The following is a 25963-nucleotide window of genomic DNA, read 5'->3' as shown; positions in this document are numbered from 1 at the left end:
TTCTTTCAAACTCCTCAGCTTAACGTTCACAGGGAACATGAGTAAGAACAGATAAATCGAGAGCATTGCCATGGCTGCTGTGGTGAAGGTGGGATCTCTCTACTATGCTAGAAAGTTGGTTACGCCTGAAAGTATCCTGTATCTCTACAAGGCCACCATTCACCCATGTATGGAGTATTGTTGTCACATTTGGATTGGTGCATCTGCTACTAGTCTCTTACTCCTGGACAGGGTTCAAAAGAGAGTCACCAACCTGATAGGTGCTGAACTGTCATCTAAGCTTCAACCTCTGTCCCATCGAAGAAATGTTGTATCCCTCTGCCTGTTTTAAAAGTATTTTAATGGTAGATGCTCAGACAAACTACAAGCCCTTGTACCTCCTCAACATAAATACCCCCGACAAACCCAACAAGCAGCAAAATCCCACCCCTACAGAGTAGAGATCACTAGATGTAAGAAAGCCTTCTACTCTAATAGTTTGTTCTCCAGAACTGCTAGACTTTGGAATTCCCTTCCAGGTTCCTGCTTCCCCAACTACACTGACATGCATAAGTTGAAGTGTAATGTGAACAGACATCTTGCTGCTCAACTCCCTACATAGTATCCCTGCAACTTATGTCCCTGATAGTAGCCACCTACATAAAAGTAACAGTGTGTCTTGTTTGAGTGAAAATGTGAAAAAAAGACAAAAAAAAAAAAAAAATACAGAATAGTCCTCAAAATCCTACTCTCCCCATATTAAGAAGGATTTTATAAATAATATTATGTAGAAACTCACTCTTAACCCTTTATGACCTGAATTATGATGTAGATGATTAAAAAAATATTTATTGTTAATTTTAGATGGCAGCATACTGAATGTACAATGTGGTAATCTGGAGATATCAGGTAGCTACTCAAATACTGAACTAATACATACAGGGCGTGTTTGAAGCAAGTCCCACTCTATTTATGCCGTTATATTCATTTATTTATAATTGAACGAATTAGTTTAACCAGGTCATAAAAGGTTAATGAGAAGGACAAGAGCACTTTAACTATTTTATGTTTTCACCAATAAATAATTAATATAAGTATATTTAATATAACTCGTTCAAATGAAATTGCATAGAATTTTACTAGAATCTTCTTTCTGCTATTGTTTTGCTGTTGCTTATTTAAAATTAAAATAATATTAAATATTAAAAAAAAAATAATCAGAAAATGATTTGATTCACATTTCATTTATTTTCATGTCTTAGTTTCTAGTCACTAAATGATACAATTGTCAAAATATAACTTAAGTTGGTAAACATTCCTATTAGTGACATACTATATTTTAAAGGAAATGTAGTTGTGCAATTAATCGAAAACGGTTTATTTTGGTTTACCTACTCATGTGTGATGTATTTGCATTAAAAACAATTTAAATATTAATATAAAATATTAGCATGTGAACTTACTGTTGGAGTGAGTTAGGATTGTCTCTGATAGAAAAAAACATGACCAGCAGATTAAACTATTAACATGGAGGTAATCCTAACCAATTCTAACGGTAATTTCATGTGCTTAAAATTGTTTTTAATGCAAATGCATTATACATGAATAAGTAAACCAAAATAAAGTGTTTGAGACTAATTTCCCAACTATATTTACTTAAAAATATATATATATGTCACCAACAGTAATGGTTGCTCTTAAGTTTACTACTAGTTTTGTAACGTTTTAAGATGTTAAGGGGAGATAATCTAATGTGGTAAGATTTTTTTCTATTTAAGATTTTTCTCATAAGTTGAAATATTTTTCTCTATTCAGATGAAGTCTTATTTTGATACATATGATGAATTCTTCCTCGAAAATATGCCCCAACTGCATCAGCATTTTGAAAAACAAAGTTTAACACCAGACATTTACATCATTGATTGGTAAGGACACCTTTTTCTTTTTTTTTCTATTACAATTATTTTTTATATGTCAGAAAAAATTGTTTTAAAGAGATTTTAACCTGACGTTTCTAAATTTTTGAGATGAGGATTGGTTATTTGTATTATCTCGGACTACTGTTCTCATCTTGAGTGTGATTTTTACAATGATTTGATCGATGTAACCTGATCTTCTTCAGGTGTATCTTGTTGAACTCTGGAATATTTCTGTCTAACTCCGGAATTTGGACGGAATTTCAAACAGAACCTTTTATTTACTTCACAGGGGTAGCAAACTTTTGTTCTATCAGCCATGACTGGGTAGAGGTCCAAAGTAATTCACAATTATGTTTCGGTCACCCACATTGAGACTTGAACCTTCAACCTTCAGGAGTATATCACATTTTTACAATTGATTTTTCCAAGTACTCTAACCACTGCATTACGGGTCCTTGCTCTATCAGCTGATGGAACAAGAGCATGCTACCCCCATGAAATAAAGGGTTCTGTTCGAAATTCCGTCCAAATTCCCGAGTTCAACAAGATACACCTGAAGAAGGTCGGAGGTTACATCGACTGAAATGTTGTGAAAATCACTTTCAAGATGAGAACAAATAATACAAAAATTTTAACCTGTTTTCAGTATTTATTTTTTATTTTGTTGAAACCAGATAATTTAAAATATCAAATACTCCAAAATATCATCTGTAAAATTGTTCATAAAATTCTTTTTTTTTTTCTACATTTAAATGTATTTAGTTTAAATAAACTTCCCTCTACTCCTGACTTGTCCACCATTTTTCAGTTGTGAATTCCCAACAGTTTTTGTTGTATCACTATTTAATTATACATACACTTGAATATAAATGCAAAATTGTCAATAATTCTGCCACCTCTCTTGGCACTTTCCTGACTTTGGCTGTGATAGCACTCTTTAGTTGAGGAATAACCTAGGGATTCTTTTGATAGATTTTATTCTTGAGATAAGCACCACAGATAAAAATCACACTCACTGAAACTCATTCAGTATTCCCCTCCACGTACCTAAAAAATGTCACATATGGAATTGTTAATAAGTTTAATTTGGTACGAATAAACTTCAGCTTTTGCCTAACTTGAGTACCAATCATGAATTGGCAATCCAACAGTCTTTACAATGATATTTGAGGACACTTTAGTGGTAATTTCATAAGTGGAATATATGATCCTAGATATATTTCACACTCACTAGACTTTGAACCCCTCCCCTCATTTTATTTGTGGGGTGATCTCAAAGATAGTGTCTTTCAAAACAATCCCCGGACTAGTTATGAACTGAAAAAGATCATCACAAACAAGATAAGTGCCAGGAAGGATTTTAGGATTATTGACAATTTTTCATATCATATCTAGGTGTGCTTGCAACACATTTGGTACATTTCATTGAATGGCAACAAAACAAAGACTGTTGAACATTCAGGACTGAGATTTGATGGATAAGTCAGACATAAACTGAAGTTTATTTGTATTAAATATGGTTTGATTGTTGAAAGGATTGTGAATTTTATAAACGATTCTGAGAGTGGCATTATTTTGGTGGGGAATCACTCTGTAGAAGGATGTATTTGCTTTAAAGAACTTGTTTTAATTTTTAATATTGAAAATTTTAGAGGAAGGCAGAGGATATTGATTTTGATCAAGCAAAACTCGATAAGGCCTATGAATACAGCGTGATTTGTGGAAGCGTTGCATGGAAATGAAATGGATATGTCATGCGAATCTTAAAGGCAGGCTTAGATTTGATGATTTCAAAAGATTAAATCTGGACAACATAAGGAAATATGTGCAGGATAAGACTTTATTGGCTTGATCACACTGAAAGAATAGACGAAGGTATTGAGTTAATAGATGTAGAACAGTTGAGGTATCAGGGTTAGTTGGCAAAGGAAGACAAAGTAATCATGGGGAAAATTGATAGGGATAAATTTGAAAAAAAGTCAAAGATCTGGACAAAGATAGCTTATTAGCTTGAAAGCCAATTTGTGAAAGCTATCTAACACATGCTAGCATGTAAAATAAACATTAAACAGAATATGATGATGATGATGATGATGATGATGATGATATAACATTTTTTGTGTTGCTTTACAATTACTCCACCATAAGAAAAACGTTTTTTATTATGTTTAAATAATCTAATTAATGACATTGGTACTCCAATAGTCCAAACTCATAATATCTATGCATTTCAAAACAAGTAATTTTGACGTTTCTGAATTTTTTAGATGAGGATTGGTTATTCATATTATTTGGATTCTTTGGACTACTGTTTTCAGCTTGAGTATCATTTTCACAACGTTTCAGTCGATGTAACCTCCGATCTTCAAGTGCATCTTGTCAACTCTGGAATGTTTCTGTTGAACTCTGTGATGTTGTGGTTAGAATACTTGGAAAAATCAATTGTAAAAGTGACCTTCTCTGAAAGGCTGGAGGTTCAATTCTCAGTTTGGGAAACTGAAAGATACAATTGTGAATTTCTTAGGGCATCTATCTAGTCATGGCTGATGGAATGAGAGCATGCTATCCCCATGAAGAAAATACAGAGTTTTGCTCAAAAGTTCATCCAAATGAAAAGTTTGACAGAAATATTCCAGAGTTCGACAAGATACACCTGAAGAAGGCCAAATGTTACACTGACCAAAACATTGTGAAAATCACACTAAAGATACGAACACTAGTCCGAAGAATCCAAATGAGTAATTTTTTATTTTATTTCAATTTCATTCATGATTGTGCTTCAAACATTGATTGTCACTGTAAGTGATTACCATGGTACAAAATTGTTGCTATTTTAATGTCTGCTTTGTGTACCAAGTTTTCAAGGTCTTCACTAATTTGAGAAATTATGTAACTTTGAAAATGAGGAAATGGTTCTCAAAAAAAAAAAAAAACAGTTATGTATTTTAATAAATTACAGAATATGAATAATTTGATTTGAACAAAATTTGCAAGAAATAAGTTCACAAGATGCACAAACATCAAAATAGTAACTATTTTTGTACTTCTGCAGTCTAATACAACCACAAGCAACATCACAGGAAAAGTGTAACCTAATGAGTAAATTTTTTTTAATTATGTGATTATTATCGAAATGCACCAATTTGCTAATTCTAATAGTTTTATGAGCATTGGAATACACCAAATATCAAAAAAAAAAATTTTTCTTTTTTTTTTTAACTGGTTCATCACTTATCAAGGCTAGAGGACACTCAAGGATTAATGAAAAGGGTTAATGAAATTGTCAGTTGGACGTTGGACAACAGTATGAGGAGTAAAATTGTCAGAATTTGATATTTTTAGAGGATAGCTTTATTTAACATTTATCTTGGTGTCAGCTGAGAAGCAATCCCGTGAAATTTTATTCCATAGATGAGAAGTTTAAAAAAAGGTTTGTTCATAGAAGTTCCGTTTGGTTTTAGATACAGAGTTGCAATTTATCATCAATTAAGGTCAGTATAAATACTCAGTTGATGAAATTTATACAACTATCAGCTTGGGTGGATTGAACCAACTGTATCATAAATTACTTTTTGTCAGCCTAGACAGTTTTAAGGGCAGTTTTAAGCCACTTGTTCCATGAAAATTTGTAACAAAGTAGTTAGTTATCTCCCCTAGAAATAATTTACTTTGGAACTGGTGGTATTATGCATGTGTGATTTAATACTTATGCTTTGTGTGTTCGCAAATTAAAGATGAGACTAATCCTTTTAATGGCATGATGTTCAAACCCTAAATTAACTTTGTTCATAAATTCTGCTAGTGGTAAATCAGTACATTTTAGATTTATGTAACCAGATTATCATACTTCTGTATATTCCCTGTCCATTTAACAAAAATTTCCACCTATGGAACATGTTCCCACAAGATTGCATCCTTGAGAACTACAACATGATCATTTTCAAATCTAATATCAATAAATATGTATCATAAATCATCTTCATAAGTCTTTAAATCTTATTCATTCGATTGATTATTTTCAATCCTCTCATAATATTTGTCATCATTCAACTGACATTTTATCCATCTCATTAACCCCCTTATCCTTGAATGGCTTTTAGTCTTGATAATTGGTGACTCATTGATAAACAATTAAACAATTTGTGCATTAAGGGTTGTAATGGAACGTCTTTAATAAATATTAAACATATTTCCTAACAACTGTTTCTTTTTATCTTTTCCAACACAAGCAAGGAGAGAATAAATAGAAAATTTATTACCTTAAATTATATAGAAAGTATATTATTTTAATTAAATATGATTAAGAAAAAACAAATTTACATAAACCCCCCCCCAAAAAAATTTTAAATAATATTGTCTTAAAGCTGAGAAATGAAGATATAAGAAGAAAATTGAGACATTCATAAGGTAGATGTATACCAACTTTTTGAATTAGCTTTCATGAATGTTAAAATAATTCCAATATTTTATTTTCTTGTAGGATATTTACTATTTTTAGTAGATCTTTACCCCTTGATGTAGCCTGCAGGGTGTGGGATGTTTTCTGTCGTGATGGAGAAGAATTTCTCTTTAGAACTGCCTTGGGTAAGTATATTTTATTAACTTAAAACTGTTTACACAAAATACAAAGGTCATTCAAAAAGTAAAGCTTACTTTTTTTTTTTTTTCTTTTTTTAACTCCAAAAGTTGAAGAGCTACAAAGATTGAAGTGGTACTATGGAAACGAATTACCTTTTGTGCTCCAGAATTTATCTATGACAGGGGTTGCCATCAATATCTACAACACAGAGATAAAACTTTCAGGTCATGAATGCATAACTTCAGTCATCATAATGTAATTTGCTATCCCTTCTGATCTATTCAGGCAGAATAAAAAAAAATAGGAGGCATTATTTTTTGTATGCCCCTTGTACCTTGATTTCAAAATTGTATTTTTTTTTTCTAAGAATGAGGCAAAAATATTTCTAAACCATTCGGTCAGATAAATTTTGCTTAAACTGAAATTCCAATTAAGATGGCAAATTGCAGATTTCTGATTAACAAATTTGAAACAAAAGATCTAAAAATTAATCTTCATATAGAAATTCAATTGCATTAAAAAAAAAATTATGAATAATGATAGACAAATATGTGCCTCCCTAGGAGGAGATAATGCTTAGGAGGATGCTAATATAACAAACGAACATATATTGCATTAGCTTTCCTCTTAAATAAGGAGGTAATGCCTGGGGAATAGTATTATGACAAGTATGAATACTATTTTTAATAAGAGTTCATCCATACCCATTTAGTAGGATATCCATTTAATTGATCTATGTAAAGTATGAGGGAAATGCAAACATACTTCAAGCTTGTACTTCTAGTATAAAGTTATTTACATCCGATAATTTTATAAAGATTAAATTTATAAAGACAAAATTAGTTATGTTGCATAACAAAAGCCACAAGCTTAAATGAAGAGGATGATTGACAAACTAAGGGTCAATGGATTAACCTTAGCAGGTAACCGGAAGTGAAGAAACCGTATGATTTCTAAAAAAAGCGATTTAAAAAAAAAATTTTTCTGGACAGCCACTCAGAGTAGACCTGAAAAAGTTGCTGTTCCTTATAAAAAACCATAGTGCAGATGGGAATGAACAAACAATGTTAATTAAATAGTACACAATCAAAGTACTTTCTCTCTCCCTCCCTCTCTCTCTGATGCAGTAATTTTTTAAAGTCTGTCTGTCTCTATCTCTCTCTTTTGTAATTGTCTACCTGTCTAATAATAAATCTCACACTTGAAGAATTCTCTGCATTCTTGTGAAATTGGTGAAATGGCTAAGATAACCTGTGTCATCAATGGGAGTATATCCTAATTATACATGTCACATATGTAATACTCATAGTATTATAACAATTTGGTTCAATTAATGATTTAAATGAAGCCCTAATCATTAAATTTAACCTTCGAAATCCTACATATAAAACAATTGTTATACATATACAGACACACCTCCTTCAAATACAAGGAATGCAAATATGTATACTTCTAGTACAAGAGAGATATGTACACTTTTCTAATAGTGAGGAGACACATGCACGCTCGTAAAATTGTGTACAAACTAAATTTAATTTTGTATTTATCTATTTTTAACTAGCAGGATGCCCAGCATTGTCTAGTTGTTAATTATGCTTAAATATGATTTTTATTTACGCAGATTTCGTATTTATTATTATAGAACCAATTCTGTATTGTTTATTATATTGTACCCAATAGTGATTTTAAAAGTTGATAAAGATTACATTCGTGTCATGAGCTAGGATCGAAACCAAAACATTTAGTACTCCAGCTTTAGTGCCTACTGCTTGAGCTATCTTCAGATGGAGAAATGGCTAAAAAGAACCAGCTTTAACGGATAAATGTATATTTGCACATGCGTACAAGAATACTTAAAGTCAACATATGCCTGCCAAGTTCCAGTTTTTTTAAATTTTGACCCTTTATCAGCTATTTTTACTGGCAAAATACCCATAGAAGAATCATCCACAAAATATACAATCATTTGATCTGCCTCCTGCCACTCTGCAATCTTGCATCCCGAATGAGATGCAATTTGAAAAAATAAAGACACACACACAAACACACACAGCGAGTTTTATGTTAGATTTATCTTTCATTTTTTTTTCTTTTTCTTAATGTCTTCTAATATTGAAGAGAAAGTAATAAATTGTCATTTTTTACTTTGAAAAGTCCCTATTTACTTGCCTCTTCACAAGGGCAGAGTTGGACATAAGGTTGTTATTTTATGTGGAGAAAATCCAGCACCCCAAAGAGGTGCAATCTGGATTGTGACAAAAATAAAAATTGTCTCACTCTAGAAGAATCACTTCTTCAGATTGAAGACAGAACAGATACTACACCCTAATTCATAATCTGAAAGACAAGAAGAGTCTGGAAAAAAAGCAACAAAAATGGGTGGTAGTTATTTAGGGATTTTCTTTCCAAAGTTTTTTTTTTAAATAGGATTTTGGAAATTAAATTTAATTATTATGGTATTGTTTGATAATTAGATTATTAATTGAACCAAATTATTATCAAACTATATTTTTTATTAAGGAAATGTTTTAATCTCTATAAAATTACTGAGTATAAATAGCTTCCAAAACTTTCAATCTTTTAATACATTTTCTAAGAATTTTGAAGCCATAAATTACATTCTATTTGACAGTTTAAATGCTTCCTGCAAAATAATTCTTTCATTTATTTTTTACAATTAAGAAATCTTTAAAATGTCTGACTTGAAATGTGTTCTGGTGGATTTAATTTCATAAGTAGATTTTATATAGGATTTTATTACTGAGAATGCCATGTCTGGAGTCCATATACATTGACCAGCTGAACATTAACCTGTGCACAGGGCGACTACAGTCCCAACAAGGCTGTTAGCCACACACCACTATGTGGTGAAGTTGCAACTTGAAGTCAAGCCAGGCAGTGTTTGTTGCAGGAGATTCTTAGAGATTTGACTCTCGCCTTGCATTGATTTTTTATTTTATTTTTTTTACCTCAAACCAGGCACAGTGCCACTTTGGAGTAGGGGGCTACTATCGGGGACATAAGTTGCAGGGATATTATGAAGGGAGATGAGCAGGAAGATGTCTGTTCACATTACACATGAACTTTTGCATGTCAGTACAGTTGGGAAAGCAGAATCCCGGAAGGGAGTTCCAGTTTAGCAGTTCTGGGGAAGAAACTATTGGAGTAGAAGGCTTTCTTACATCTAGGGATCTCTGTGAAGGGATGGGATTTAGCGGCTTGTCAGGTTTGTTGGGAGTATTCATGTTGAGGAGATACAAGTGATTGTAGTTTGTCAGAGCATTCACCATTAAAGTATTTGTGGAACAGGCAGAAGGATGCAACATTTCATTGATGGGACAGAGGCTGAAGCCAAGATGACAGTTCAGGACCTATCGGGTTGGCGACTCTTTTTTAATCTTGTCCAGGAGTGAGAGACAAGTAGCAGATGCACCAGCCCAAATGTGACAACAGTACTCCATAGATGGGTGAATGGTAGCTTTATAGAAGTACAGGATATTTTCAGGCGTAAGTAATTTTCTAGCATGGTAGAGAGAGCCCACCTTCATTGCAGCAGCCTTTGCAATGCTCTCAATGTATCTATTCCAGTTCATGTTCCTTGTAAATGTTAGGCCGAGGAGTTTAAAGGAAGTACTTTTGGGTAATGTGTTTTTGGTCATTGCTATTGGTGGTAGAGAAGGTTTCTTGTAATTATTGAAGGAAACAAGCTTAGTTTTGGCAGCATTGAATGTGACCATCCATTTTTGTCCCCATTCCACTACAGATTGGAGGTCATCCTCTAGTATTTCTGCCATTTCCTTAGATATGTGTTCATTTGTTTTCCCCTCGTGCCTGTTATAAAGAATGGAGTCATCAGCAAATATACCCATCTCAGAAACAATTTTATCAGGGAGGTCATTTATTAATATCAGGAATAATAAAAGTCCAAGGATAGAGCTGAGGTAATCCCGCATTTATATCATATTGTTTAGATGTACGACCGTCGAGGATAACATGGATTTTTCTCTTACTTTAGGATTTAATTACATTATGTATTCTTCCAGTGATACCATATGATCTAATTTTCCTTAGACCATCGTGCCATACCCTATCAAAAGCCTTAGATATATCGAGGGCTACCACTCTACCCTCCTCCGTTTTGTCCAGTGAACAGTATATACGTTCAGAGATTACAGTTAGGATATCTGCTGTGGAACAGACTTGCCTAAATCCATATTGTTTGTCGATCAGGAGTTTAGCAGCTGTAAGGTGATGGACTAGAGCTGGATTAATTAAGGACTCAAATATTTTGAGGCCCTATCGGTGGGGCATTAGAATATGCCATCTGCCCCCCTGCAGAGAGTAAAAGTCCCTCAATGGTGGCAACGCATGATGCCTAGGAAAAGGATCTTGGTGGCTCAGCAACTGATACCTAGAGAAAATAAAGGTATGAATTGCAATACTCCACTTTGGCCTCTTACTAGGCTAGATGGGCGGTCGGAGAGGCCCGATCCGACCAATCGGCTGGTCAGATCAAGCCCTAACATTTATCATTAAAAGCCCAGTCAAAATAAGAGAAAACCTAAAATACTAAATCATAATCTCCTCTTATCAAATACAAGACAGAGAAACAATCAAACATCGTTTCTATAATAGACGTTAGAAGGCGCTGGCTAAGGGTCAATTGGTAAGTGAGGAACCCAAATCCAGACATGGCTGATAACCACAACATTTATGCACTAATGATTTGGGTAAGTGTAATAAATCTGGCAACAGGTGCTCAGGATTACCCACTTGACCAAGTATACTGTCTTGTGTAGACCTGACATTGTCAACGCGAATGGGTTTCCTCCTTGACAAGTCCCAATATCGGGCTCCGAGGTGGGTGGAGAACACAGACAAAGAAAATTTCCACTCAAGTCAATGTCCAAACAAACAAAAAAAAACAAACGCGCCTTATCTGATTCAGAAGAAGAAGAAAGCCCGGAATTCCCCAGATTCTATGTTATAGAATCACTAGAGGAAACCCCGATGGCTAAACTCTCCCCCTTTCTAATAGAAAGAGTATTATTAAATACAATTAAACCTAAATCAGTTAAAAAACTGAAAGATAGGAACCTGTTGATTGAAATAGAAACCAAAAATCAAAGTCTGAACTTGGAGAAAATGAAAACATTCCAAAACATTAACGTAAAACATCCCTGCATAAAAATCTTAACCAATCTAAAGGAATAGTTTGCAGCAGAGAATTAGCACTTGTTTCCCCTGAAGAAATACAAAAGGAGCTAAATAACCAAGGAGTTATCAGTTACAAAAGAATAACTATTAAAAAAGACAATGAAAAGATAGCAACTAACACATACATATTTACATTCAATACCCCTAAAATACCCCCCAAAATTAAAATTGGTTATACCATCGAACCAGTGGAAATCTACATACCCGACCCTCTGAGATGCTACAAATGCCAGAAGTTTGGGCATCATAGAGATGTATGTAGAGGACATCCCACATGTGCTAAATGTGGCACCAAAAAAATAAATCATAACGAATAGGAATGCCAGGAGACAAAATGCATTAACTGCCAAGGTGAACACCCCACTTTTTCAAAAAAATGCGAAAGATGGAGAAAAGAAAAATAAATTTTAGCCACTAAATATAAACGTAACATCTCCTATCCAGAGGCAAAACAAATAGTAGAAGCACTCACCAAAAACCAAACCTATGCAAAAATTACTGCAAAATCAAACACCACCAATCAACCCGACAAATACCTCAAACTTATTGAAAAACTTATAAACCTAGAACCTAACGAATTGCCTAATTTCCAAAAGAAACTAAAAATAATTCACTCCCAAAAAATAGAAAAAAATAAACCAGAAACAAAAGAAAACAATTAAATACTTATTTCCACCCAAACCCAAACCACCCCTCTTCAAAACCAAAACTTCAAAGAACAAATCTTCCCAAAACCAAAAAACAAACCACCAAATCAAAAAACCGAAATACCCCCAAAAAATCAAACTGAACAGGAAGACGAAATGGAAACAGAACAAATAGAAATCGCAAAACAAGAAACCCCTCATCAATCACTGCCCAAACAAAAGCAAAAACAAAACAATAACAAAATAGATAACAGGTCCCATTCAAATTCCAGATCTAAAACCCCGAATAATAAAGCCAAAATGAAAGACCAAACAGAAGATAAATCAAAACCGGAAAAAAACAAAAAATTAGGGCTAAATGGAAACCCTCAATAACCTGCACGTAGTTCTCAACTTTCACCAACCTAAAAGGCTAAAACCCAAAACCCAAAACCAAGTCGAAGCAACAGAAAAAATGATCACAGATAATCAAAACCTCAACATAAATGACCCATAAACCAATCTTCATCCAATGGAATATAAGAGGTAAAAAGGCGAACCTTGATGAACTACACCTTCTCATTGCATCTTATCACCCAGCAGTTATATCTCTCCAAGAAACCTACAAAAAATCCCAGAAAACGCTCTGCATAAAACAATATACCTCATATGACTACATACATAAACAAGGAAATAGAGCATCCGGTGGAGTATCCATCTTAATAAACAACAATATAACTCAAAGTGAAACCAAATTGAATAGCAGTTGTAGTTACCATCAACCTAAAAAAAAAACACTAACAATCTGCTTCCTACATCTACCACCAAATGAAAACCTAAATAAAACAGACTTAAATAAACTAACTCAACAGCTGTCCAAGCCATTCATATATGCGACCTGTCCATCTTCCTAGATTTTAACTGGAGAGTCTATGAGGATACTTGTCGAAGTGATCATTTCCCTATTATCCTCATTCTGAAAAAAAAACAAAAACATTCTGGAATATCCATAAAGCTAACTGGGAAAATTTTTTAAAAATTATGCTCATCAAAACTAAATGCCAAATCTAATCCCAGTAATGAAGACCATCTTCTCTATTTCACTAAAACCTGAACATCTATAGCAGAGGAATGCATACCTAAATCTTCTCCCTCAACAAAATTTAACAAACCCTGGTTTAATGACCAATATAAAGAAGCTATAAGAGCATGGCGTGCAGCTCTAAGAAAATTCAACTCTCACCCAACCAAAGAAAATTTATATTTCTTCAAAAACTGTAGAGCCAAAACCAGACAAATTATCAGAGAATCTCAAAAAACTACTTGGAAAAATTATATTTCAAAATTAAATTCAAACACTAAAACTAAAACAATATGGGACATGATCAGAAAGATATCAGGAAAATATGACGGTAATCCAATAAAACACTTCAACATAAACAATATAAAACTCACAAATAAAAAGGACATTGCAAACCACATAGCAGATACCTTCTCACAAATTTCATCCCCTCAAAATTTAGAAAGAACTTTCCAAAATATTAAACAAGAAGAAGAAAAGAAAAATATCAACTTTCAATCAGAAAATACGGAAAACTATAACCTGCTTTTTTCGATTACAGAACTCCAAGACTCACTATCCAAAACCCATAACACAGCTGCTGGCCCAGATGAAATTCCCTATGAATTTATAAAACAATTGCCAAAAATTTCTCTTACATACCTACTTAATATATGCAATAATCTATGGATAACTAGCAACATTCCTACACTCTGGAAACAGGCCACTATTATCCCTATTCCAAAACACAACAAATCACCCAAACCAACCAAATACCATGACAAACCAAACAAATTTACGACCAATTGCTTTAACCAGCTGTATTAGCAAAATACTAGAGTGTATGATCAATAAAAGATTAAGATGGTACCTTGAAACCAACAAACTAATAACCAACCTATAAACAGGATTCAGAAAAGGAAGAGGGACAATTGACCACCTTGTCTGACTCAAAGCATTCATATGTGAAACTTTCCTCCAAAAAGAACATCTCACTGCAGTTTTCTTTGACCTTGAAAAGGCATATGATACCACATGGCGATATGGTATAATGAGAGACTTAAAAACACTCGGCTTAAAAGGAAGATCACCCCTGTTTATTGACAACAGAACTTTTAGAGTCCTTTTAAATGACACTTTCTCAGACTCGAAAGAACAAAGAATGAGAGTTCCGCAAGGATGCATCCTTTCTACCACATTATTTAACATTCAAATTAATAACATCACAAAATATTTTACCCCTGGTATAAAAGGCTCACTATATGTGGATGATTTCCTGATCTGCTATAGATCAAAACACATCCATACTATAGAACATCAACTTCAACAATGCCTAAACAAAATAAACCAATGGACTACAGAAAATGGCTTTAAACTATCAAAAGAAAAAATCAAATGTCTACATTTCTGCCATATACACAAAATGCATAATGACCCAACTCTCAAACTCTATGATACAGAAATCCCAATAGTCAAACAACATAAATTCCTTGGCGTTATATTTGGTCATAAACTCTCCTTTATCCCACATATAAATCACCTGAGAACCAAATGCAACAAAGCCATCCATCTCATAAAGACTATAGCCCACACTGAATGGGGAGCCGACAAAAAAACTCTCATTAAACTTTACCAAACATTAATACGCTCCAAACTAGATTATGCATATTTCATTTACGGATCAACTAGAAAATCTTACCTACTAAAATTAGATACAATACACCATCAAGGTCTAAGACTCGCAACAGGGGCTTTCACTACCTCCCCAGTAGAAACAAATGAGCTCCCACTAAACCTAAGAAGGCAAAAATTGGGAACACAGTACTATATAACACTTGCTTCAACCGCCAAGAAAAAAACGAATCCATCATAAATGTTTTTTGTGACTACTTACACATATATACTGATGGATCCAAAAATAAAGACAAAGTAGGGTGTGCTGCTGTACTTAATAACACACAACTGCAACAACAAATTCTGAACAATACTTCAATATATAGAGCTGAAATCCTGGCCATCAACTTAGCCCTAGACATAATCACAGCAAACCAATCCAACAAGTTCACCATCTTTTCAGATTCCAATAAAACACATATTAATCTACTGCCATGTTTTTAACTCAATTCGATCAAAATACTACAAATCCAAAGACCTAAAAGACTTATTCAACAATACAGACCCAAACAAAATCTTGAAATTCTTAAAAGAAATAAAACTATACAACAAAATTTAAACCTTCCCATTCTATAGAAACATTAATTAGTACACCATTGACCAATATTTAATCTAAAACCAAACATATCACCAATAGCCAAACAGAACCCGGCATTAAATAACATCTAACGGTTGATATGCCGTTAAACAAACTAATCAATCAATCAAATATTTTGGCAAAAAGTGGGAGAAGGCTAATGGGGCAATAATTTAATGGGTCAGTTCTTTTGTAAGAATTCTTGAAAACTGGTACCATAGAAGTGGTTTTCCAGCAGTCAGGAAAGCAAGATTCATTAAGGTATTTGTTGTAAAGTTTGGAGAGAACTGAAGCAACCTCAGCGGAGCATTTTTTTAATAGCACAGTCGAGATGAGATTGGGTTCACATGCTTTTGAGGTGTCTAGGTTTTTTATGATACCATGTACCTGAGAAGGGGTGATTTTCAAATCATTTAGTGTAGCATCTGTCTGCAAAGGAAAGTCAGGGAGGGAGTGGTGTGCCAGGTTCAGTGTGGAGTTTGAGGCAACCAACTGGCAACCTTCTCGGTTGCTGTGCAAGCAATTTCATGATTGTTTGATAGTGGGGGAATCGTTGACTGCCCATTATTTACTACACTGTTGTAGATTTTCCAAAAATCACAGGTTCCTAATATCTGTGCTTTGATGCGTTTTCTGGTGGTTTCAATGTATTCTGTCTTAGCTGTTGCTTTTTCTCTCTTACAATTACTTCTAGCTTCTATATACTTCTGTCTGTTTGAACTGGACTTATGTTGGTTGAATCTGCAGTATGCATGCTGCCTTTGAGCAATGGCAACTGCACAAGGAGAAGTAAACCATTGGGAAGAGTGGGGTTTGCTATGGAATTTCCGTGTTGAAACATGTGCTTTAATTGCAGTTTTGAACCATTCAGTGATCTCATTTGCACACTGTTCAGCTGGAAGAGAAAAGATATTTCCCCCATAGGGCATCTCTGATGAGATCCCTGATGGCTTCTCAGTCAGTCTTTTTGTAATACCTCATTGTTTGAAGGAACAATATTTTATTGCAATGAAAATGACATTTTGTTTTTTAATGTTTATTATAATTAGACAAAAAAAAGTAAATATTTTTGATTGAAAAATAAACTTTTATTCCAAATTATATTTCGATGCTTATAAAGGGGGGGGGCAATTATGTGTTATAACTAGAGGTATGAGACAACAGAATATTCTTATTGTTTTGACTCTCGAGTATATATCTGACACAGTTAATCAACCGAGAACCACATCACTCTATGTAAAAGCATACAAGATATCAACGGATACACACTCAAAAGTCAAAACAATGAAAAGAATATGCTGTTGTCCTAGCCCTAGTTATAGCACATAACGTCATATAAAAGACGTTCAACTGAATATTATGATAATGCTGTATACAATGATATTTAGCAATAGCTTAAGTATTACAAGATATAATGATGTTATGACAGGTTAAAATATTTTGTTGCTTCCTCTGTTTTCAGGCATCTTGCATCTTTACGAGAACATTCTGCTTAACATGGACTTCATCCACCTTGCCCAATTTCTTACCAAATTACCAGAGGACATCTGTGCAGACCAACTGTTCAGGAACATTCAAGTCATCCGACTTTCCATTGACAAAAAAAAATTTGCTCAAGTCCTTTCCGGACATCGAGAGGCAAGGGAACGTTCTGATTATTTCTGAGTCTCTTCTCTGAAGCACGCAACGTGACGGGATCATTTTATTTTCTTATTTCTTTCTGACGACTGTGATTAACAATCAGATTCCTGCAGACTTTGCTTATTCATTCGCCGCTTTCACCGCATCTGCCATGGACGCCCTGGCACAGTGGAAGCATCTGAACCCTTTATTAGCGGGGAAGAAAGAAAAGGGTTAAAAAAAAAAATCCTTTCTGCTGACGGTTTTCCTGATGATGGCGGCAACTATGTGTTTGTTGGTTCTTGTGTTCACGCAGATCTGATGAGATTTTTTTCTCTTTTTGTGGTTAAGATTTTTTTTTTTTTTCTGACAAATGGACAAATTTTGAAGTTCTTTAGCAATACCCCGGCTAAGTTCTTACATAACAATTTTGTTTTGCTTTCATATCTTTTCACTTTGATTCACTTGAAATCCACACAAACATTTTGATTTTTCAGTGTTTATTTTAATCATGATATCATGGCGACAAAAAAAAAAAAATCTTTTTTTATATATAGTCCAATTTTTGGCTTGGCTACCTAAATATATATGTTAGACATCAACAGACATCTTTATTCCATAATAAATATAATCACACAAACATCTCTTTATCTGTCTCTCTTATAAAAACAATTAAAATCTCTCGCTAATATATATATATATATATATATTGAGAGATTTAATTTTTAACAATATGTACGTATATATTTATTAGAGAACATATATATATGTATATATATATGTTTGTGTGTGTATGACATGATCTAATAAATAGAATTTTCTGCATTTTATCTCTGTAAGGACTTGTTAGGCTAAAATACATATATATTTATATATTTTCAAAACTTACTACTTAGCTCTGCTTATGTATTGAGCACTGTTGAAGTATAACCTAACAGTCAATGCAAAAAATATGTCTCATAAACTTTTATGTGGATGAATGAAACAGTATAAATAATATGTATGAAAAGAAAAGCCAAAAACTGTTTATGTTCATCAATGTTTCATCTTTATTCAACAAATTTTTCATGAGTACTGATTAGAATAAAACCATAAGACAAAATTTCAAAATATGTGGTGCGTCTATGACATAGAAATAATTTTTTTTTTCTCTCTTTTTTGGATGAATAGGGTGTTTTTTTTTTTGTTTTTGAATATCAGTCATATTTATAAAGTTTGGTTGAGAATGTGTTGTACAAATAGCTTGCCAATATTTTAATTTTTTTTTTTTTAGTATTGATTTGCTGATTAAAGGAGATAAATTGTAGAAGCCATTATGTTGTTTGATTGTATTAGTTTATAATAAGTGCTGATGAACATGTAAACAATTTTCGGTTTTCCTTTATCATTACTTTAGATTACTAAAGTAATGATAAAGTTAATTATATATTATGTGGTGTGTCTATGACATAAAAATAAATTATATCAACTTTCAAAATCCTACTTATAAAAAAAGAATAGTAAATATTTGTGATTGAAACCAAAGATGAGAATAGTAGTTCAAATAATACAAATCATCAATCTTCATCTATAAAAAAAATTCCAAAACATTAAAAAAATTTACATGATATATATCCATCGGCCATGACTGGATAGAAGTAATTTTTATTTTATTATTCTGTATTGAAAGTAGTGAGGATTTTAACCATTAACCCCCAACAGACTGTCACTTAGAATTGATTGTAACTTGACACATTTATCTGTTGTATTACATTGTATAATTATGATATATAAATATATACAATCATATATATATATATATGCACACACATGTGTATGAGTGTATGCACACTCACACACACACACACACACACACACATATACATACATATATATATGCATATATATAAATATATACAATCATATATATATGCACACACATGTGTATGAGTGTATGCACACACACACACACACACACATATATATATACATACATACATATATATATGCATATATAAATATATACAATCATATATATATGCACACATGTGTATGAGTGTATGCACACACACACACACACACATATATATATAAATACATACATATATATATGCATATATATATGTGTGTGTATGTGTGATTTAAATAAATGTTTAGAAGTACAAAATTTATACAAACATTTAAACAGGATAAGCGGAGATCTTTCTTGAGCTTTCAGCTATCATCTCATCAGGAGAAAATCGGTAGCATACAATGAAAAATAATATTGGCGAAAATAAAGAGCAATGGGAGAATTTTTTTAATATTTAAGTTGCCAAAAGACGATTAAAATAAACAATTTAATTCAATAGACATGTATAAGACTATTAAAATGACACCGCGTGGGAGAGAAAAAAAAAATTAAAGAAACACAAGGGAGAGGGTCAAAGTTTCCCAAAGATATATTTTAACGCTTTTATTGATTCCTTCATTAAATATAAAAAAAAATGCCTCCATTGCTCTTTATTTTCACCAATACCATTATTTTTCATTGTATGCTATCGATTTTCTCCTGATGAAATGATAGATGCAAGAGCTTGAGAGATTTCTGCTTATGTTTAAATATATATGATTGTATATATTTACATATAATAATTATATATGATATATATTAGAAAGTCAAAAGAAAAGACTTAAGTGTAAATGAATAAGTATTAACGCAAGAGCAGTTAAGTCAAATTTATTATCTGCTCAAAACATCTCAAGGTAAGAACTTTCAATTCTGAGCTGTTTTAAGGTAAAGTGAAATGAATAAAATTATAATATCTATATCAGTTCCATAAATCAACAGAATTTGCTGGCATTTTATCTAAGATAAAAAAAAGAAGTTTTTATTCCAATACGTCTTTACCTTGGCATCGATTCCCTAGCATTAAAAACAGAAGTCAAATAAAACATCAACATTATCTATTCTTAAAAACACACACAGCTGTTATGGAAAATATACATATATAAATATTAATAATAAAACATAATATAAGAAGTAAATAAATAAAAAGGTAAATTAAGTGTATTTCGTTTAACGCGTGGATAAAACTTTTAAATATATGTAAATAGAAACAAAATATACACATCCATAAACAAAAACATGAAACAAATAAATAATGAAAAACTATAACAAGATATTTGCTTATATTATTTTTTGATATTGATATCTGTATGTTTTTTTTTTTTTTGATAACTATGTTTAAGGATGAATTTGTTTTATTGCACTTCTATTTGTGATGTTATAGAATCGGTGGTGAGGGAGAGAAATATTCTAATAAATAAATAAAAAATCATCTTAGAAACGATTGTACACCAAAAGGTTCTGTTGATGTTGAATTCATGAAACTGATATGAATAATATAATTTATCTCAATTTTCCTTGTCTGTACACATTCAAATTAAAAGCTTTATCAAATAAAAAAAAAACTTTGAATTAACCACAAAGATGAATAACCAAATTGCAACACCAGTAGCTCAACATTCAGTGAAATAGAGCTATGAATATATATATATATATATATATATATATATATATATATATATATATATATATATATATATTGTGAAAGAATAGTGAACTAGGTAGCTGATAATATGAATAAAGGTTTTCTTTTGTTTTAGTAACTGATGCCAAATATAGTTACTTATACATACTACAAAAATTTTGGGTTTTGAATCTTGAGATTTGTTCCACGTGCAACCCAAAAATTTCTCCAAAGAAAATGTGAAAATGTCCCCTTATAGAATCAGGGGTCGATCATCAGTGAGATAAATTGGTTTCAAGTCTTAAATAATTTAGACCCACTTGACTTGAAACCCAGAAATTTCTCAAAAGAAAATATCTCCTCCTAAAATGTGACATTTCAAATGAAATGAGGCCAACAGAAGGTATATGTGATATGAACGTTCAGTATCGGCTAACGAATATCATTCCAGCAATGCAACTTTCTGTATATAAAACTTCTACCAGGATAGAACTTGTTACTCTATAGAACATAGCTAGATAGAATTGAATGTCAACTTTCTTTTAACCACAAACATCAATAATCAAATTGCAACATCAGTTCTGTGAGATAGAGCTGAGATTGTATGCATGTATTTTTGACAATTTAAACCAGTTTCAAATTCTAAGTGAAGAGTATAACTCTTCAAATCTTGGTGTTGCAATGCTGTTTAATAAAGACTGCATAAAATGGTCAATAATTTTTCATGAACCAAAATATTAAATAAACAATTTGGGCTTCCCTAATTGAATATGCACAATTATTTTATCATATAATAATGAAAAATAACAATAAAAAAATAAAAAAAAACTATCAAAATTTGGATTATTTGCACTACTTTTATCATCTTTGATGGTATTCTCATATTTTGATTGATGTAATTTCAGACTTTCTTCAGGTATACTTGGTTGGTTGAATTCGGGAATCAATATGGAATCTCTAGCTAAACAGACTATTCTTGATCCGTTGGCCATGACTGGGTAGAAGTAATTTTTATTTCATTATTCAGTATTGACAGTAGTGGGGATTTGAATCCCAGCAGACTCGCTTAAAATTAATTGTTACTTGACACATTTATTGTATTACGTGACTGGAGGTTACATTGCTCTAAAACATTGTGAGAATAACGTCCAAGATTCCAAATAGTAGTCCAAATAATACAAATTATCAATCTTCATCTATAAAAAAATTCCAAAACATTAAAAAATTTACATGATATTTTAAGTTTCTGACTTGTTCGGAGTACCAATGCCAAAAATTGGATTATTTGAATAAGATACATATTTTTTTTCATGACTGGTTGGTTGTAAAGATTCTCTGACTTTATCCTTTGTTTCTAAATTAAAACCCTATTTTTATTTTACACTTTATAAATATGACAACCCAAAAACAAACAAAATGGAGAAATTACTAAGAGTACTACTTTCTCTTTTACATAATCAGACCTTTTTTTTTTTTTTTTTTTTTTTGACAAGATATTATGCGGCTCTGATTTTTGAGACACACACTTTAGAAAAGATGAAAAAAAATAGACTTTGTGTATAAAAAAAACAAAAAAATCCAACTTCACATGAATATATTGATCTTTATATCAGACTTTATTAAAAAAACAAAAAAAAACAAGAGAAACAACAAAAAAAATAAAACCAACAATTGGTGTAAAATTGCCTCTCTCTTCTTGTGAAACTCTTTTCTCACTCAGCAGCAGAATGTCAGGGGTTGGAGGGTTGTATTTAAAAAAACAAAAAAAAAACATTTTTAAGGTTTGCTTGTTTCACACCATACTTTACTATGAAAGACAAAAGACATGATTCTTTTTCAACTGAGTCCCACCGATTAGTTTATTTTTTCTGGTTAAATCCTATCAGAAGCCAGGTCATAAGTTTGGAGTGAGTGGGGTGGGGGTGGGGGGTTGATAATACAAAAAAAACTCTGAGCCCTCAACAAAATTAACTTCTCAGATGCATAAGGTTTTCATAATATAATATTTAACATGTAAATTTGAATGTTTTTTTTTTGTTTTGTTTTATTTGATTTATACTTGAAAGTTGCAAAAAAAAAAAAAAAAAAAAAAAAGTTGTGCACTCTGTCTCCAATAACCACAAAAAAAAATCTTGTTGGCTTTTTTTTTTTTTTTAACAAATACCCCCCCCCGCACTCTTTTAAAATATAAATTTCCCCACCCCTAACCCTCTCTCACACACAAACATTTTTGTTTTGAAATCGTAATCTTTTCTGTTCATCATCACTGCCAGATCTGCTGTCACTGACATGATTTCTACTTATGCATCCAGTCAAAAACTCTTTTGCAAATATCGATTCTTCTATCATCAGTTGGTTCGATTTGATACATACACCACTACTACCCCTTACACACCTCTTGTTATGGACACTTGGTTGTTGTTGCGATTGTTGTTGTTCTACTCTGCCCCCCTTTCAACTCCCTAATCTTGTGGTTATCATCATTCACGTTGACATTTTTCTTGGTTTGTTGTAGTTGGTTTTTGTCATCCCCTCCCCTCACGTCTTATCCAGTGTTTATTTTTTTTTTTTAATCTGTTTTGTTTTCATTGAACAAATATCCATCACATGTGGATGTGTGATAATGTTGTGTGATTTAAAAAATTTTTTTTTTTAATGCAAAACACGATAAATCCAATTTCTTTAAATTTAGAAATTAAACAAAAGGATGCAGATGTTGAATCTAGACTTTGACTAAATGCTTAATTGAAAACAAAACAAATAATTCCAATATGACATTATGCAAAACATGATTTTGGTGTGTTGTAGAGTGCAACAATTTCTTTTTAGTGATAATTTCACAATTCTTCAAATGGTGTTTATTGTGTTTTGCATGCAAACTCTGTGTGTGTGTGTATATATATATATATATATATATATATATACATACACATGCATGTTGGTTACAAACGAAAATGGTGTTATGACTGTTGAAGTCATCTATTTTTCCTCACTGGTGCCAGCAATCAAGGTTCAATTTCAATATCGGGTAATGGAAATGGATAAAAATAAAAAAAAAACAGGTGATTTTGAACACTGATTTATTATCATTATTATGATTATGAAAGTCCTAAAACTGTAGAGACTTTCTCTAATCAGAAGAGTTACTCCCATCCCTTAAACTCATACCAACCAAACCATTTTAGCCTTGAGCCAGAAAAGTTAAATATTGATATATATGTATGAGGGGTGGATGTGTGAGTGTGTACATACATACATTTATATATATATATATATATATATGAAATCTCTAAGGTAAATGTTTTCTTTCTCTTATTCACTTCTGAATTTTCTTTTTAAGGCTTGAATCCTTGTAAGTCAAAAGTAAAGAAAGGAAATTTGCCCATTTTCAAAAAAAAAAAAAAAAAAATGAGGGGGGGGGTCTCCTTCCCACACTCGCCTTAACTTCCTGCATTTCATGAACAAAAGCATAAAATTTTTTTTTAATGAATTCAAATATGAGTAACTCCTTTGCTCTTGAAGAAAAAATTGTCGTTCCACAAAATCCTGAAACTAAAACATAACTTGACTGATTGAGATGAATTAATTTTTAAATAACAAACAAAAACAAAATTTCCTAAGGCTTATATATTTCTCACATTAATAAAATATATTGAACTTCATTAAAGGTCAATTTGGCCTGACGAGTTGATGACAGGTCCTAACATAACAGCTGAGGACAGGTCCTCGGTCATTAGTCTGGCAGTCCAAGCCATTTTTGAGTTGGTGATCTTGCTTCTGTCAGGTTGAAGTATGGTTTCTGTGCAGTTCTAGGAGGTCCAGTCTCCCAGTTGTTACTATCTCCTTTTGAAAAGCCGTTAGTTTATTAATCACACTAGAGTGCACAAACACATCTCTTGTATGCTGCCTTTTCACTTCCCGGCTTGTCATATCTTCCTATGGTAGAAGAAAGGTAAATAACTTCATTAAAACTTTGCCATTAAACCAAATCATTTGATCTACAAATCACCCCTCTACAAAAAAAAAAGAAAAAAAAAGAAAGAAGTTTATTATAAGTGGATCAGACACAGAATGATCTAATAGAGGTCGACATGTCATAAAACACAATCAATTCATTAAAACTTCAGAAAATCTTTCCTAGAAAAATTTTTTTTTAATTAATTCATTTCAGGAATCAAAACCAGTTTTGCATTAGTTTATTTTGGTTTTTATTTTTTCTTCTGGAAATTCAAGCATTAGCGTTGTGAAAAAAAAATCTATGAAATCTGATTTGCACATTACAACTCTGATTCTTAAAATGAATGTCTCTTTTTGAAAAAGAGGGGAAATGCTTTTCTTTTTTTTTTTTCTTTTAAATAGAAAGATGTCGTCTCCCCCCTCCTCCACCTTACCATTTGTGCTTGTGTTGTATTTTTTCTGTTTCCAAATGTGTGATGTTCTGCTGTATTGCCAAGGTCCAAGTTGTTGGCATTTTTGAAGTCCAAGATTTTACCATAAGTTGGAATGGGAGAAAAAGAATTTTTTTTTTTTGCACAGAAAAATTTAAATCTTGAACCATTTCAAAAACTCTAAAATAAATAAATAAAAGTTTTAGATTTGCAGGAAGATGGGATCTTTTTTTTTTTTTTTACTAATAATGCCTCACCCCCAGCCTTGATGCTGAGAAAAATCTTATTCCTTGGAATAAATTTTTATTTATTATATAAAGTAGCAAAACTAAATTCACTTGAGTCTATGCATAAAAAAAAAAATTTAATCAAGCCCTCCTCCTTCCCTCCCTCTACACACATCTATTTTTTTGTTCCCCCCCCCCACCACCAATTCAAGTAAATTTGAAAATTGACTGGTTTCCATGAATTTCCATTTGGCTTTATGCTTTTATGATGTTTGAGTTTTTCTTTTTATAAAAATTTAAAAAAAAAAAAAAAAATGAAAACCTTTTTATAACCTCATAATGACATTAACAAAATAAACTTGAAAACGTGGATTTTTGTTTTTGTTTTTCATACAAAAATATTTTTTAACTAATGCATTACCACTTATCAAGGCCAAAAGCTATTCAAAGATTAGACTTAAGAAAATGAATATGATCAAAATTTAATTACTTATAAGGATGGTTTGACAAATATTTGATATCTAATTTATAAACGACCATGTTGTAGTCTGAAGGGAAGCAATCCAATGGTAAAATATTATGGCAGTTATTCTTCAAAATTGAACA

The 25963-nt window shown here is 32.1% G+C and overlaps 1 protein-coding gene across 2 annotated transcripts in view; it reads left to right on the top strand.

The window, feature by feature from the left end:
- The window catches only part of LOC145283677 (uncharacterized), a 263008-nt gene extending 237281 nt beyond the window's left edge, over nucleotides 1–25727 (top strand). For both annotated transcript variants that reach the window (XM_080132691.1, XM_080132690.1), the window contains 3 exons: nucleotides 1795–1904; nucleotides 6379–6482; nucleotides 17094–25727. In XM_080132691.1, coding sequence (XP_079988817.1) covers nucleotides 1795–1904; nucleotides 6379–6482; nucleotides 17094–17296 — 417 coding nt within the window. In that variant the 3' untranslated portion in view covers nucleotides 17297–25727. The remainder of the gene's footprint in view (nucleotides 1–1794; nucleotides 1905–6378; nucleotides 6483–17093) is intronic.
- The last annotated feature ends 236 nt before the right edge of the window (nucleotides 25728–25963 follow it).

This window comes from Euprymna scolopes, chromosome 8 (assembly GCF_053919585.1).
Source record: "Euprymna scolopes isolate OS-2025 chromosome 8, ASM5391958v1, whole genome shotgun sequence".
Taxonomy (NCBI): Eukaryota; Metazoa; Mollusca; class Cephalopoda; order Sepiida; family Sepiolidae; genus Euprymna; species Euprymna scolopes.
Note: the sequence above shows the minus strand (reverse complement) of the source record. Positions and strands in the feature narration are given on the sequence as shown.